The 14,102-nt window shown below is 38.2% G+C and overlaps 1 protein-coding gene across 1 annotated transcript in view; it reads right to left on the reverse strand.

Moving 5' to 3' along the window:
- Window positions 1–8,879: 8,879 nt before the first annotated feature.
- LOC143280247 (uncharacterized) overlaps window positions 8,880–14,102 on the reverse strand; it is a 109,522-nt gene continuing 104,299 nt past the window's right edge. Inside the window, exons 13-14 of the mRNA XM_076584880.1 lie at window positions 12,988–13,068; window positions 8,880–11,373 (exon numbers count right to left, since the gene is read on the reverse strand). Of these exons, the coding sequence (XP_076440995.1) occupies window positions 10,223–11,373; window positions 12,988–13,068 (1,232 nt within the window). The 3' untranslated portion in view covers window positions 8,880–10,222. The remainder of the gene's footprint in view (window positions 11,374–12,987; window positions 13,069–14,102) is intronic.

The raw sequence follows: 14,102 nt of genomic DNA on the forward strand, positions 1-14,102 counted from the left end.
GGGATAAAGAGGTCAATGTTTCCAAAACAGTTCAGTGAAAAAACATTCAGGAGTAATCTGAAATAATCCATACTCACTCCTCCCTACAAAACCAAAGTCTGCAGTAAGTTCAAAATTACAAGCACATACAAATAGTGTACAAAAAATATTTTTCAGGAAAAAAAAAATCAATGCACATGGTTATGTACTGATGACAGCATAAATGAAATCATGGGGAGATGAAATATGTTCTGAAAGCTAATGTAGCAGATATTACCCCCCCATACAAAATATAAATAAAATGATTCAGTTCTCTTGTCTTTTTCTCTCCCTCCAACTTTAATGATAGACCATTTTTCTCTCCCCTCCTCATGATTAATGTGTCTGGGAGGATTTCTGAGCTGGGGATGAAGGTCTGAACCAGTACCTTGATACACATGATCGGTCAGTTTAATTTCACTCTGGGCAAAACTCAACTGGTGAAACCCTCAGTTTTAGGCCAGTAGGTCTGTAAATTATACAACTTTGGATGAAGGTTTCAACAACTGAGTTGAAGCTCAAGTGCCCAATTTTGATTAATGTGGGGTAAAATTATACAGCAATCTATTTTACCGAAGAGTCATGTTTCAGTGTTCAAGCAAATTAACCTTATTACACAAAGAACAAATTATCTCAAAAAGTAACACCATTATTTGAAATTTTATGACAGCAAGTTTGGAGCTACACTGAAAACAGCAGCCTCTATGGTCATTTTCATCGTTTTTATTTCAGTTAAAAACACTATTGGAGTCATCAGATCTGATATAAGTGTGTGAAACAACACATACTGGCAATTTCTTATTTTTCATGCGTACTTTGCTTCAATAAGCAATGAAAACCAACTCACTCACACAGCAGTGTATGCTAAGGATACCCACAAAACTGGGGATATTATGAAAACATTATTCAAAAAGATGTCTCCTTTTGCTTTTATGCACTTACATTGGGGGTGAAGGAATGACCGTGAAAAGAACATAAACTTAAATAGCTTATAGCAGTTTACTTATGGAAGACATGAAACATGTAGCAGCTTATTTTTTTCTTCTGATGGCAACAGCTGACAAGAAATACCTAAACACTAAAGGCAATGTGGGGGGAAATTAGCACAAAATAAATGCTTTAACATATATTTGCAGATACATACATTGTTCCATACAAAGTATACTATCACTCTGCAATAGATGAAATGAACATCGGCTGAATCTGGTGAGGAAACTGAGGGGAGTGGACCAAGAGACAAGCATACAGCACAGTGAGTGCTCCAGTACCTGCATGTTCCCCTCTCCCTTTCTAATTTCTGAAAATAAACCCACTGCTACAACACAGAGAAAAAAACATGTTTTCATATAAATTTAAAATGACCACTGTCAGTCATCAGACACTTCATGAGACAAAGTAAACTAAACGTGTTAGGGAGGAGGAGTATTATTAAAATAAAATAAAAAGACTGAAAAGAATTTGTACAATACGGTCTGTAGCAGACTGTTATTTCATTTTCTGAGAATGCCTGTCAGTGTACTGTCAAAAAGTCCTTATCTCCAACAATTCCTGGGAGAGGTCAAAGAAAACCTTTTATCAAAATTAACCAAAACATTATTCTACACTGTTTGATGGAGTAATTCTGCTTGTCAATTTCTCAATTCTCGAGCATGAGAGGACCTGTGTGTTTCAAGTGCCAGTTTAAGACCTTGAGGTTTGGCCAGTTCTCCAAAGTCAGATGAAAACCGAATGCAACTCTTTTGCAAGACTAAACTGAAAACAGAACTGTAACTTGCATTTAAAATAACAGTTATGCATCTGGTCATTTTCTCTCTCCTTTGTATGCACACAGCATGCATTCTATTCTGTTAAAAAAAATTCTCATGTGCCTAACTTCACATAAAGTTTTGAATGTTAAGTATTTATTACTTTGATAAATTGTGCTTTCACTACATTTAGAAGCTGAAATTAAATAAGATGGAAATGTTTTGTTCAGGAGCCTGAAATTTCTAGTACAAATTCCTAAAGTTAAAAACAACACCCCACACACCACTAAACTGAAAGTTATCATTATACATAAAGTGGTACATCATATAAAAAAAAAAAGTGCAAATACCTTCAATATACACATTCCATGTGCTGGAAATGAGCATTCTGAGATAAAATAAGTGAAACAAATGTACTAAAAAAATAAAATATAAAAATAATAACCAAACAAAATGCACCAATAATCAAATCATGCATTATGATCCTGGCTATAATATATATATATATATATATTAGTGTGTGTGTGTGTAAACTGTTTATGTCCTGCATCGTACTTGGCATATTTTATTAAGACTTCTTAAGCATATGTTTCAGCAAGTTCACCTCTTATCCTGAAATGTAAGCAATTCTTGGTATGAAGTAAGGAAACACAGATTTAGATATGTGGAGTTGTGACATCACAAGTAGAGGCAGTATCTGTTCCATTACTTCAGTTTATACATAATTTTATCAATATAAAAGTGTACAGTAAAATGAACTTCAAGCAGAGTTCAACAAACACTGGTGTGTTGGGATCAAAACAAGCTGCATGCCAATCCCTTCTTGCATGCCATCACCTGTTTCCAGTCTCATCTTTCCTTAAAACCTTTTTCTTCCTTCCATACAGAAAAATTATATGCAATTCTCTTTCTCCAAATCTGGACAGTGGAAACACCACAGCAGTTACCCGTAAAGCTAAAGGAATACAAAGCATGACAAAAGGGCAGAGAGGTGTGCTTCTTTTTGGACAAGGTATGACAATCTTCATTTAGCACAATCCATGGTGTGTGTGCACAAAAAAATCAGTCATACTTGATTCATAATCCATTTCAGCACGACCAGCTCACACATACATTAACACCACCTACATTCAATGACAAAGACACAAACCCTGCCAAATGACAGAACACATGCACACACACATATATCAAAATTGGGAGGTGCAAGGGATTGAAGTAGAAATTATGAAGTCTGACAAAACATGCAACTACTCTTCATAAAAACCATTCTTGTCATCACTGATCAATGATGTGAAACCCCTGTCAGGTCAGTGCTGAACCCCACTGTCCTGCCTCACCAGAATAAGCCTTGCTGAACAGGGAGAGGTTGACTACAAGGAGCTTCAGTCTATAGGACTTTCTCATTCCTCGTTTCATCAGAATGTGCCAATCACTCAACAACTCTTTATTCCCATCCAACAGTTTCTAAATAGAATGACACAGGAAAAAGAATGAAATAGGAAAATAAAAAATGCCATCATAAATGGGCTATGGGTCTGTTCTGATCTTGCACACTCACTTTTCAAAGATTCAAACCACCTACCTTTCTGTCTGAACTGAAGGAATAACACAAGTCAAGGCAATGGGATCTCAAAGAGCCAAAGACTACCATTGCTATGCATGGATCAAAGATGATCCAGGACATCTGAGGAAAATCAGTCTGCTCTTTACGAGAAGCCAGTGTAACACAGTCACTGCCACTCTTCCTGTCTAAGACTTGCATACCTCTTTTGTACAGGGTCTACAAGGTTTTACTAATATCAACTTTTTCCAGTTTGCCACAGACAGATGACAACTTAGTGATTACACAGATTAACTCTGCTTACACACAAAAAGGAAATAAAGGCAAGGAAATAAAGGCAAGGAAACTAAGAAAAAAAACTCCAAACAAACTGGCACTGTGCCTGCTACCAGCTGTCAACTCCATCTTCTGTTGTATGTATGTATGTATGTATGAGAATAATAGTGCTAGTTATAGTGTTATTTCTTTAACTTTTTACAAAATTTAACCGGCTCACTGCCAGGGAAACTGTAAGGCCTCTGCCAGGGAATTTTCAGTAAAAGTGGGTATAATAAACCAACAAAACATTGTACAGACTACCATTTTTATTGAAGTACAGAACCCAATGTTTCATAATTTTTGGCTGGATGAATAGGAAATTAAATCTTCGCTATGTAATTTCATGTTTTTTGATACATAAAACATTGTTGTATCATTGTGAATTTTTCAACAGAAAAAGTAAAAATAATCATTAAAAAATTTTTTTTTAAAAAGCATCCAAAGAAAACCCACCAAATGAAGTCCTCGTATCCAAGGTGTTATGACTGAACTAAAGTAACAAAACTTCATACAATTTGAAAAATTCCAAACTGTGCTATGATCAAATACCCTAATCCCCCCTGCCCTCCTCTATTTCCTCGATGGTATGCCTTTACTGTTCTTGTTGCTATAGCTTTTGCCTTTTCCCATGCCCACTTACTTGACCACGGCCCCTGCATTGCACACAAAGTCTTTCAACATTTTACCCTGTGCTGTGTCACTTCTACCTGTTGAAACTCTTAGCAATCAGTGTCAGATGAATATTCTGGATTATCGTATCTGCATTTTGCTTGCCTGAAGTTGGCCAATGCTGCCGGAGTGTCATCAGCTACAGCAGTATTCTGTGCTCATGTTTATTCATGATTGAAACAGTCTTCTGGGCTGGACAACAACTATGACAGTTTCTATTTCTGGCTGAAGGAAAATTCAGATAAGTCTGATGACTGGGTAACCCATCACGTAGGCAGTCAACATGTTAACACAATTATGCCCATGGATGTCAAACCTACATCTGTGCAGATCTGCGTTTGTTGCCTGAAGATGTAGTTTTTTCATTCGTCTGGTCTACTTTCAGTTTGGGTAGTGATTAAAGGGAAGAAACTCTTATTCAAACCATCCCAGAAGAATACAAATGAAGGGGAATTCAAGTTTTGCGTCGGTGATTTTGGAGCCAAAAAAGCTGAGTTTTCAACGGAAATTAAGTTTGGACGAGGCTGTCAACGAAATCATAATGGACTCTACAGTGAGGAAGAGAATGATAATTCGAAAAACAAAGCTGAGGAAGAAAACTGCTATAATTTCGTCTAACCGAGTACAGAGGAAGGTGAAGAACTGGCGAATGATTCAGACAGTACATGTTTTCTTCAGATCTGTTGTGATGTATTGTGCAAAAAGGCATGTTTTATACATGTTTTTTTTCTGTTTTCTTTTATTTTATCAATAATTTGTAATGACTAATTATAAATTTCCTGCCTTTAAAGGTTTCATTACTAAACTACGTTATTATTAATTTTTTTAATAACAATGCCAAATTTGATCAAAATCCACCCATATTTAAAGATTTTATGAGCATTTTGCTGACCATACCCTCTCCATCAGCACATAGGCAACTTAACAAAAAGGCTTGGGCAGAGTAGTGTCAAAAAAGAAAGAAACAGTATGCTTTGTTACCTGCATTCTGTAGAAAACAAACCCAAAGAAAACCTAAAATACCTCCAGAGTGCTAAATGTGTGATGCACAAAGACAATACACCATGACCTCCCTGCCCCCACAGGTATGTCAGGAAAAATACTAAAAAGAAAAGGGGAAATGCCACTCTGAAAGAAAATGTGGAGTAAACAGTTGCAAAATAAATGCAGAATGTCTGAGAACTTTCATGATAACATTTGGGACAATAGTACAGGTGACTGCACAATGCTATACCAGGACAATCCCACTAAAAAAATTAACCACATCAAGCACAAAACTCTGTCACATTAAAAAGCAACTACAAAATACCTGCAAAACGGTTCATGACATAATCATTAAGCCCCTTTAGCCAACTAAGACCAGTCTATGTTGATGTTCCCATATGCTTTATATTAAAAAAATGTAAAAAGAATAAAATTAAATTAAAATACAATTTAAAAAATAGAAGACACAAAAGATTAAAGTCAAACAAAAGACATAAAAAGGCCATGTAGGCAAAGAACACTGCAGAATGGACAGCTAGCTCCCATCCCAGTCTATACAGTATCAGTAGCCAATAGCCAGAACAAAACAGCAAAGTTAGTACATCAGACTACCAAAATAGAAAATCAAAAAAGTGTCAAGGCTTGTTGGAAAAAAATAATGGGGAACAGACTGGGAAGGCAGAAAATGCAGAAAGCACTGAAAGAAGAAGAAGAAGAAAAAAAAAGAGGGGCAATAGAAAAGAAAATTTCTATCAAAGAATTTCCAGAAGGCAGGGACTGTATTGTGATACTCTGTGCCACGATAAATTTCTGTGTGAAATTTGGGCTGCTCTCCCCCAGGTGAGTGTGCTAGTAAAGTGCAGCGCTACCCATTTACACTGCGATCTATACTGAAAGCTTCCTGGAATCCTATATCGGGGATTGCACCCCTGACAGGTGAGATGCCCTGTTGAGGTTGATGCTTGGTAAGAAGAAATGGTGCAATGCTGTGAAATATCTCTCTCTAATACTCTAACACTGTCACAAAACTTTGTGCTGGGTTTCAAAGCAATCATTAACAACAACAAAAATCTAAAGAAGCTGATGAAAAGTTACAATTAAACATGAGGGAAAATATCTAAAAAAAAAATCATCTGTATAAAAATGACACAAAAATCAGTATGGGAACCCCCAAGGTGTTTCTGAATCAAAGCCAATCCCTGAAAGTACTGTGGCTCCAGTTCCAGCAGCATAATGCACTGACAAAAACTAAGGTAAAACTAACAGTTAAGATTACACCATTTCCTTTTTTGTCTGCAAAACAGAAATCAGCTGACAACTACAATAATAAAATGAAACCAACTTCTTGGTCTTCAGAGAACTGCATGGAGTAAAAGGACAGCAGCACTTCACAATGCACTCCACTGATTAAAGGAATGTAATGAATAAACTGCAGAACTTATACATTTTAACAACATAAAAATAAAAAAGATTTTAAAATCATTTACATCCACAGGTATGATTCTTCATTCTGTTGGACTGTACACTTTGGGCACATTTTATCTTACAAGAAATGTGATCATTGAAGCATGTGATTCTCGTTTTCAATTGTAAATCTTTTTTTGTTGAAATGAATGAATGCTGTTTCAAATGGAAAAGTCTTACCGTTTGCTTTAACTTTCTGAAACAGTACCCATTTTCTACTTGGTGCAATACTTCCAGCATATGTATTATGATAAAGAATAACTGCATTAAGTGGTTCCTTTTTCCTCCTAATTTTTGGAAAAGGTGCATCACAAATTACACACATCATCTGATTCCAGCCCCAGAAAGCAATATCATCCTCAATCTTGTGTCTTTTCTCTCTCTCTCACACACACACACACACACGCACCCACCCACCCACCCTTGAATTCAGAGACATGTACACACCTACAGAAATTAACAACTGATAACATGCAACCATCTAGTTTTCGGTTACTGTGACATAAAGCTACTAAGATGTGTGCTTTGGTTTTCAATTCATGCTTTTCACACCATAACTTACACATGAAACGCAAGACTGATAACACTCCCATTGCCGAGACAAAAAATACCACACACAAGCACCGCATGTACATTTCATCAATTACACAAACCATCATACTGGACATAAACAAATATTGGAAATATTACAGTGATAAATACACACAATGATGGATCCATACAATCATAATGACAAAACTATCATCATTATGATCACAATAAATAAACAGGAGTAGTGAAGACCCCAAGTTTTCTCTTTATAAGATAAAACACCCTGTTTCCATTCCAGACGGGTCCAGCTGCCAGCAAAATTGTCATGAAAAGTACCAGCTATCCATCAGTGCCACACAAGATACACATGGCATTTACGCTTATAGCGGTTGTTGAAGTGCCTGGAACAAAGTTTTCAGCTTTGCAATCAGTGTACAGTCACTGCACTTTTACACTCTCAAAATATATGCACAATCACCTCTTCAACTTCTCAGAACAATTATTACAGCTGGCACACTCCTAATACTACGTTTCTTGCTTTTGTCTCCACCACATCCTCCATGGAATATGAGGCAGCTTTTGGAACTGAATGATCCAGCAAAGAGGTGTACCTGGCTACATACAATGATGATGCACTGGAACGAAACTGATCAGATAGGACATTATGCCAGAAGTGAAGCTGAGAATGGATGCAAGAGACTGTCTGCCCACCAAAAATGAAGAGAAGAATACCACCTGAGTTCCAAAACTGTTGACTGTATTCCAAAAGCGTTAGACTGGAAAAATCACAGTTGCTGCTCTGCCACTTTTGTCAAATAACTGCTCCATGCAGAAGTATCTATGGGTCTCTCATTACAATGCTAATAAATTTGTATCTCCTTTTTAGCCAACCCACTCAGATCCAAATTATTCACTACTCATTTCATACACATAACACAGCCTTCACTGTTTCCATAATCACATAGAGAGACAAGACTAATGAAAAAGAATCTGAGTGGAGAATTAGTTGGTCATCTTTCCTGCTGCCACTCATGATTAAGCAGTCATCTTTGATTCTTTCTATGCAATCAGTTCTTTGATAAAATGATAAAATGTCCCTCTACCCCTCACTTCCAAAAACAAGTTTTTCAAATTAAAATATACAACATCCTAAAAAAGGCAAAGAGTAAGAGAATATCTAATAAAGTATATATGATACCATTCTCTCAGCTATTCAATTCAGACAAGCCAAGAAATGCTAAGATGTTTGAATGCTAAAAAAAACCATCACAATAAAAACCAAAAGCTTCAAAGCCAGCAGAAGATAGAATTCATTGCAGCAGTTCATAAAATGAAAATGGCATGGTCAAATGACAACACATATGCTACTCTTAGCAAGGTTTCTGTATGCATAACATATTCATGCAACTATACATTTTGTAAAATTTCCATTTGTTATCTGCCATTCTGCTAGTCCTGCCATATGCTCAACTTGACTTGCTTGCAAAGAATTTTTGTAGCAGTGTTCCCAGATAAACTGGTTCTGGATAGGAAATGAAGGTTGGGGACGGGAGAAAGGAGACTTTAAAAGAAATACAAGATGTTGCAGATTTTTATTTTTTAGAAGAGACTGAAATCTTCCAAGAAGTCAGCACAGTGTTCAGCTATGTGTATTGATCCAAATTTGTGCATTCAAAATACATAATTTGTGAAGGGCTGCTTGGCTGGAATCCCATGGAATGAGTCATTTGAAATGTGTGCGTGTAAGCGTTTCCCTGGAATGAGTCATTTGAAGTGTGTGTGTGTAAGCGTTTTCCTGGGATGAGTCATTTTAAGTGTGTGTATGTAAGCATTTCCCTGGAATGAGTCATCTGAAGTGTGTGTGTGTTTGTTTCCCTGGAATGAGTCATTTGAAGTGTGCGTGTATGTGTTTCCCTGGAATGAGTCATCTGAAGTGTGTGCATATATGTGTTTCCCTGGAATGAGTCATTTGAAGTGCATGTGTTACCCTGGAATGAGTCATTTGAAGTGTATGTGTTTCCCTGGAATGGGTCATTTGAAGTGTGTGCATGTATGTGTTTCCCTAGAATGAGTCATTTGAGTCATTTGAAGTGTATGTGTTACCCTGGAATGAGTCATTTGAAGTGTATGTGTTACCCTGGAATGGGTCATTTGAAGTGTATGTGTTTCCCTGGAATGAGTCATTTGAAGTGTATGTGTTTCCCTGGAATGAGTCATTTGAAGTGTGTGCATGTATGTGTTTCCCTGGAATGGGTCATTTGAAGTGTGTGCGTGTATGTGTTTCCCTGGAATGGGTCATTTGAAGTGCATGTGTTTCCCTGGAATGGGTCATTTGAAGTGCATGTGTTTCCCTGGAATGAGTCATTTGAAGTGTATGTTTCCCTGGAATGAGTCACTGGAAGTGTGTGCGTGCATGTGTTTTGATGAGTGTATGTGTTTTGATGAGGAATAATTTTTAATATCCCAGTTCTTATCATAAAAGTTTCTATTGCATGTTGCAAAAAGAAGAGAAGAAGAATATCCACAAACACCACCTTTTTTTTTTTCTAAGAACGTCCAAAATGATTTAAATTGCATAGATCTAGATGACTTCAATTCAAGCCATGATGGTTTTGAGATAACACATACTGGAGTATTTTGTGGATTCTTTCACATAGAATGGGGACAGGGGAAGACTTTTTGTACATAGACACACATTTGAAAATTCCATTCTCTCATGCTCTCTTCTACCTTCATACCATTTACTCCAAGCTGTACAGTCTGACACAGCTGAAAATGTGTACGCTGGTCCAACAAAGTGGGGCTTCAACAGTGTCCACGATTCTGCAGATTCTGTTCCATGTTGACAGTATGGCTGAACAGCCTGATGTCACCTGGACACTCTCCTGATTGGGTTTCACACAGAACTATGTGCACATTAAGGTGCGTCCTCTCAGTGAGGTCTACTGAGCAAAGGAACGCCCTCTGTCTGGGCTGTGGAAAGACACGAGGAGAGATTGGTATTGCTGCTGGTGTTGCTAGAGGAGGGACTAGGGCCAACAAAGTCTGTAGCGGTGGTAGCTAAGGGGGACCTCATCCACAATTTCACACTGGTCTGCTCTTCTTTCTGACCCGCTCGCAAAATGCTGGGCCAGCTGGATGCCAGCCCTACCAGTTTTTGATGGCACACTTCTCCTCCTCTCCCCACACCACTCAACACTGCCCTTACACACTCACTGTCTTCCTCCAATACACTGGATTTAGGCCGCAGCTCCACACAGGAAGACGACGGCCGATGGGGAACAGAGTGAGGGTGGTCGTCACCAGGATCAACACCTGCCTGCTGCAGTAGGCGTGTCTGATTTTGCAGAGACAGAAAACTGAGATAGTCCGTTCGTGTGTCCACAGAGGAGCAGAGATTGGAGATCTTTGGCTGTGCTGTCAACCCGTCTACAGACAGGACCTTCTGCACTGAGTCCCCTACCCCACCGTTCAACAACAAGGAGGTTCTGACAACAGGGGTGGCTGGTAAGCTTTGTCGGCGCTGCAAGTTCGAACGGGTCACACTGTCACGGCGAAGTCCCATGTAAAAGGCCAGGTCTTTGCGCACAACAACAGGCATACTGTGCCGCCGCCGCGTGTTTTGTGCCAACATGATCAACTGCTCTTCCTCTGACACAGGCGACAGTGAGTGTCCACCAACTTCACTCATCTGCTCCAAGTCGGTCTGGTAGTGGAAGGCCAGGTTGATGTTGTTTTCAATAGTGTCTCCATCTTCTTCATCATTCTCCTCCTCTTGCTCTTCTTCTTCCTCTTCCCTCAGGTCTCCCTGCCTGTCATCCCCATGACAGAACATGGTATTGTTACGGTTACCGTCACCAGTTAGGACTGTAGATACTGAAGAACTGTCATCACCAATTGATGACATGGATTCTTCTGTTCTTGCTGGTACTTTTTTGGTTTTGGCGGCAGCTTCCTTCTGGTCAACGAGCTGCCATTGCTGTTTATTGGACAGGATATTGGATACCATCTTATTGCTCAGATCAGTAGGCAGGAATCGCTTCCACTCCATGAAGAGTGGCCGGACCACCACCTCCATGAATCCTGAAACAGATCACAAAACTGGTTACTTAATTTCTGTGCTGTTACCTTTTTTACTCTGTAATCCTAATACACAGTTCCTTCACAAGGATTTGATAGCTATTTTCCTTTATTTCTTGGGCATTATGCAATTTGCAGCAAGTATCAATAACTGCTAAAAATAACCCAGAACAAAGAATTTAAAAGGCACAAACATTAAAGAAAGGGACCCTGGCAGTTAGTTAGGCACTGGACTACTGATCCAGTGTTTAGTAATAATGATCCCAAGCCTGTTTCGGCGTGGTGTTGTGCTCTTGGGAAAGGCACTTTACTCTGATTTTCCTCACTCCACCCAAGTATGAATGGGTACCTGAATTTAGTTGGGTAAGGTGAAAACAGTGAGCCCTAGACACAGCAGTTATAAATTCACTGCCCTGGTGGCTGTAAATGGGGATGGAACGATTAATCTCTTTAAATATTAAAAAACAAATCCACTTATAAAATCTAACTAGAAAAAAAGATGGCTCAAAATTCTCAGAGTCCAACATCAACAGAATTTACTGTTGACACAGATCACTGCCACTCCACTGATCTGCGGAGTGATCACATTTCCCATAACAATAATTGCAGGACTTAGTTTCCTTTCCCACCAACAGCATGTGGTTTTAATAACATTATCAACAGCCCTGCACAATAATATCAGACTGTCAAACCATATATCAACAGGCCTGAACTTTTATGAAACTATGGTAGATCACCATGCGGAGACACTGCACTTTGGGTGTGTTCAGCCGTGTCTGATCTGATTCAACATTCCCACGACACCACCTACTGATCTCCCTACTGACAACAATAATCCTTTGTTGTGGAGCCATACTGGGTGAGTGTCCCAAAGTCCTGCCAGTAAGTCTCCATATACATTTATCTTCCAATCTGAAGACTTTGACAAGAACTACACAGGCATGAAAGTAGCAGGAAATTTGAAAGTCAGGTCCATGACAGCTGAGCATGAAAGTCCACAGACATTTTTCTCTCTATGGAGGTCAAAACTACACAGCAAGGCTGCATTTCCAAAACAGACTTGACATGGAAGCAAGAAAGGTGACGAAAAATCCATATATCATTTCACTTGCAAATCATCAAGCATGAAAATTATATAATTTTCAAACTATTGACACAATTGCTTCAACAACAAAAAAAAGTATAAACTGCATTAATCTGAATTGTATGTTTTGCTCACAGTTTGTCAATCATTCCATGCAGAAACCAACATGGTGGCATGACTGAGGGTGAAGAGCTGGGTATTGTTTCATTTTCACTCAGGTGTTAATCCAGTAAATCCAAACCCTTTGTTTTTATGCCCATATCCAGTGAGCATGTCAACTGTGCAGACAAGGCAGTCTGTCAAGAATTTATTTTTCATCATCACACACAAAAGACTGTTTATCTCTTAAAAATCATAAAAATGCACTGCAGCAAAACAACCTGCAAGCTGGAAAGCACCCATTCACAGAATTGTTAATCCTGAGTGAAGTGTTTTGAAAAAAAACAGATTTCCTAAAAATCTGGATGTGCCTGCATCCTTGCCTATACTAACAGTATCTTCTGATACTTTTTCTGACTGCAAAGCTAGCTCACCTATCTGAATCTTGGCCACAGTCTGTCGATATCTGTCACACACCGGAGCAACCTCAATCCCAATTTGTCTTTCCATGTCTCCTGAAATAAACAGCAGTGATAACATATGAGAACACAAATAAAATAAGTCGGAACTAATGCCAGTTTTAGTATTTTACCTTCCAAGCATAAGCTGGAAGGAAACTAAAAACTTGCTCAGACTTTGCTATTTCTGTTTATATACTAATGTGCAACAAACGCAAAAACATCTTTCAGTATCTCTCATCTTTTCACTTTCTGTTGATACTGATATCAAAAACTGATAATACAGCACGCACATAATAAGATCAAACACAATAAATAAACTGAAACGTGAGATCTCTCACAAATTATCAACTGGATCCAGCATTTTTCTTTCTGTATAAGGGTCTCTGTCTTCCCCTCCTCTGTTTATGTGAGTGCATTGTGTATTAGTGATGTCTGCAGCTGTGCAATTCCACCATGCCACATGCAGCAGCTTTTAAATACAATTCAAAGTCAAGGCATTGCCCCTTTTCTTTTAACAATGAGTCAATGAGTTCTTGTTCTGAATCAGTCTTGTGTACATGTTAGTTTGAAGCTTTTCTATGAATAAATGAAGTCTTGCATGTACAACTCTCCAGCATCTAAGAAACCACACCAGGAATGATTTTTTTTTTTTTAAAGACCGAAAGATTTCTTTTAATGCATTCTATATAACTGAGTGACACAAAAACGATGTGGAAACATAAATAAATGATGGATGTGTACTGTACCCTTAGGTGTATCACGAATGGGAAAGGGAACATGGACATTACAAAATGAGTGTCAAGTCCTAAAAACACAAATTCACTGATCAGTACAAATAACTACATATTTTCATGTCCCTTCCACACACACACACACATTCAACATGAGTAAAGCAGTTCTGAAGCCGAGATATGGCAGTCAAATCAGCAGGTAATGGTAACAGTAACAACCATCACAATGACTAAATGAAATAATGGTAACAAGCAATCATAATTACCACATTATAAAAAACAAGAGAGGCAAGGCCTTCAACACTCACTTGTGATACACTTAAAAAATATAAAAAATCTAATCATTAAAATGTGTTC

This window comes from Babylonia areolata, chromosome 3, assembly GCF_041734735.1.
Source record: "Babylonia areolata isolate BAREFJ2019XMU chromosome 3, ASM4173473v1, whole genome shotgun sequence".
Taxonomy (NCBI): domain Eukaryota; kingdom Metazoa; phylum Mollusca; class Gastropoda; order Neogastropoda; family Buccinidae; genus Babylonia; species Babylonia areolata.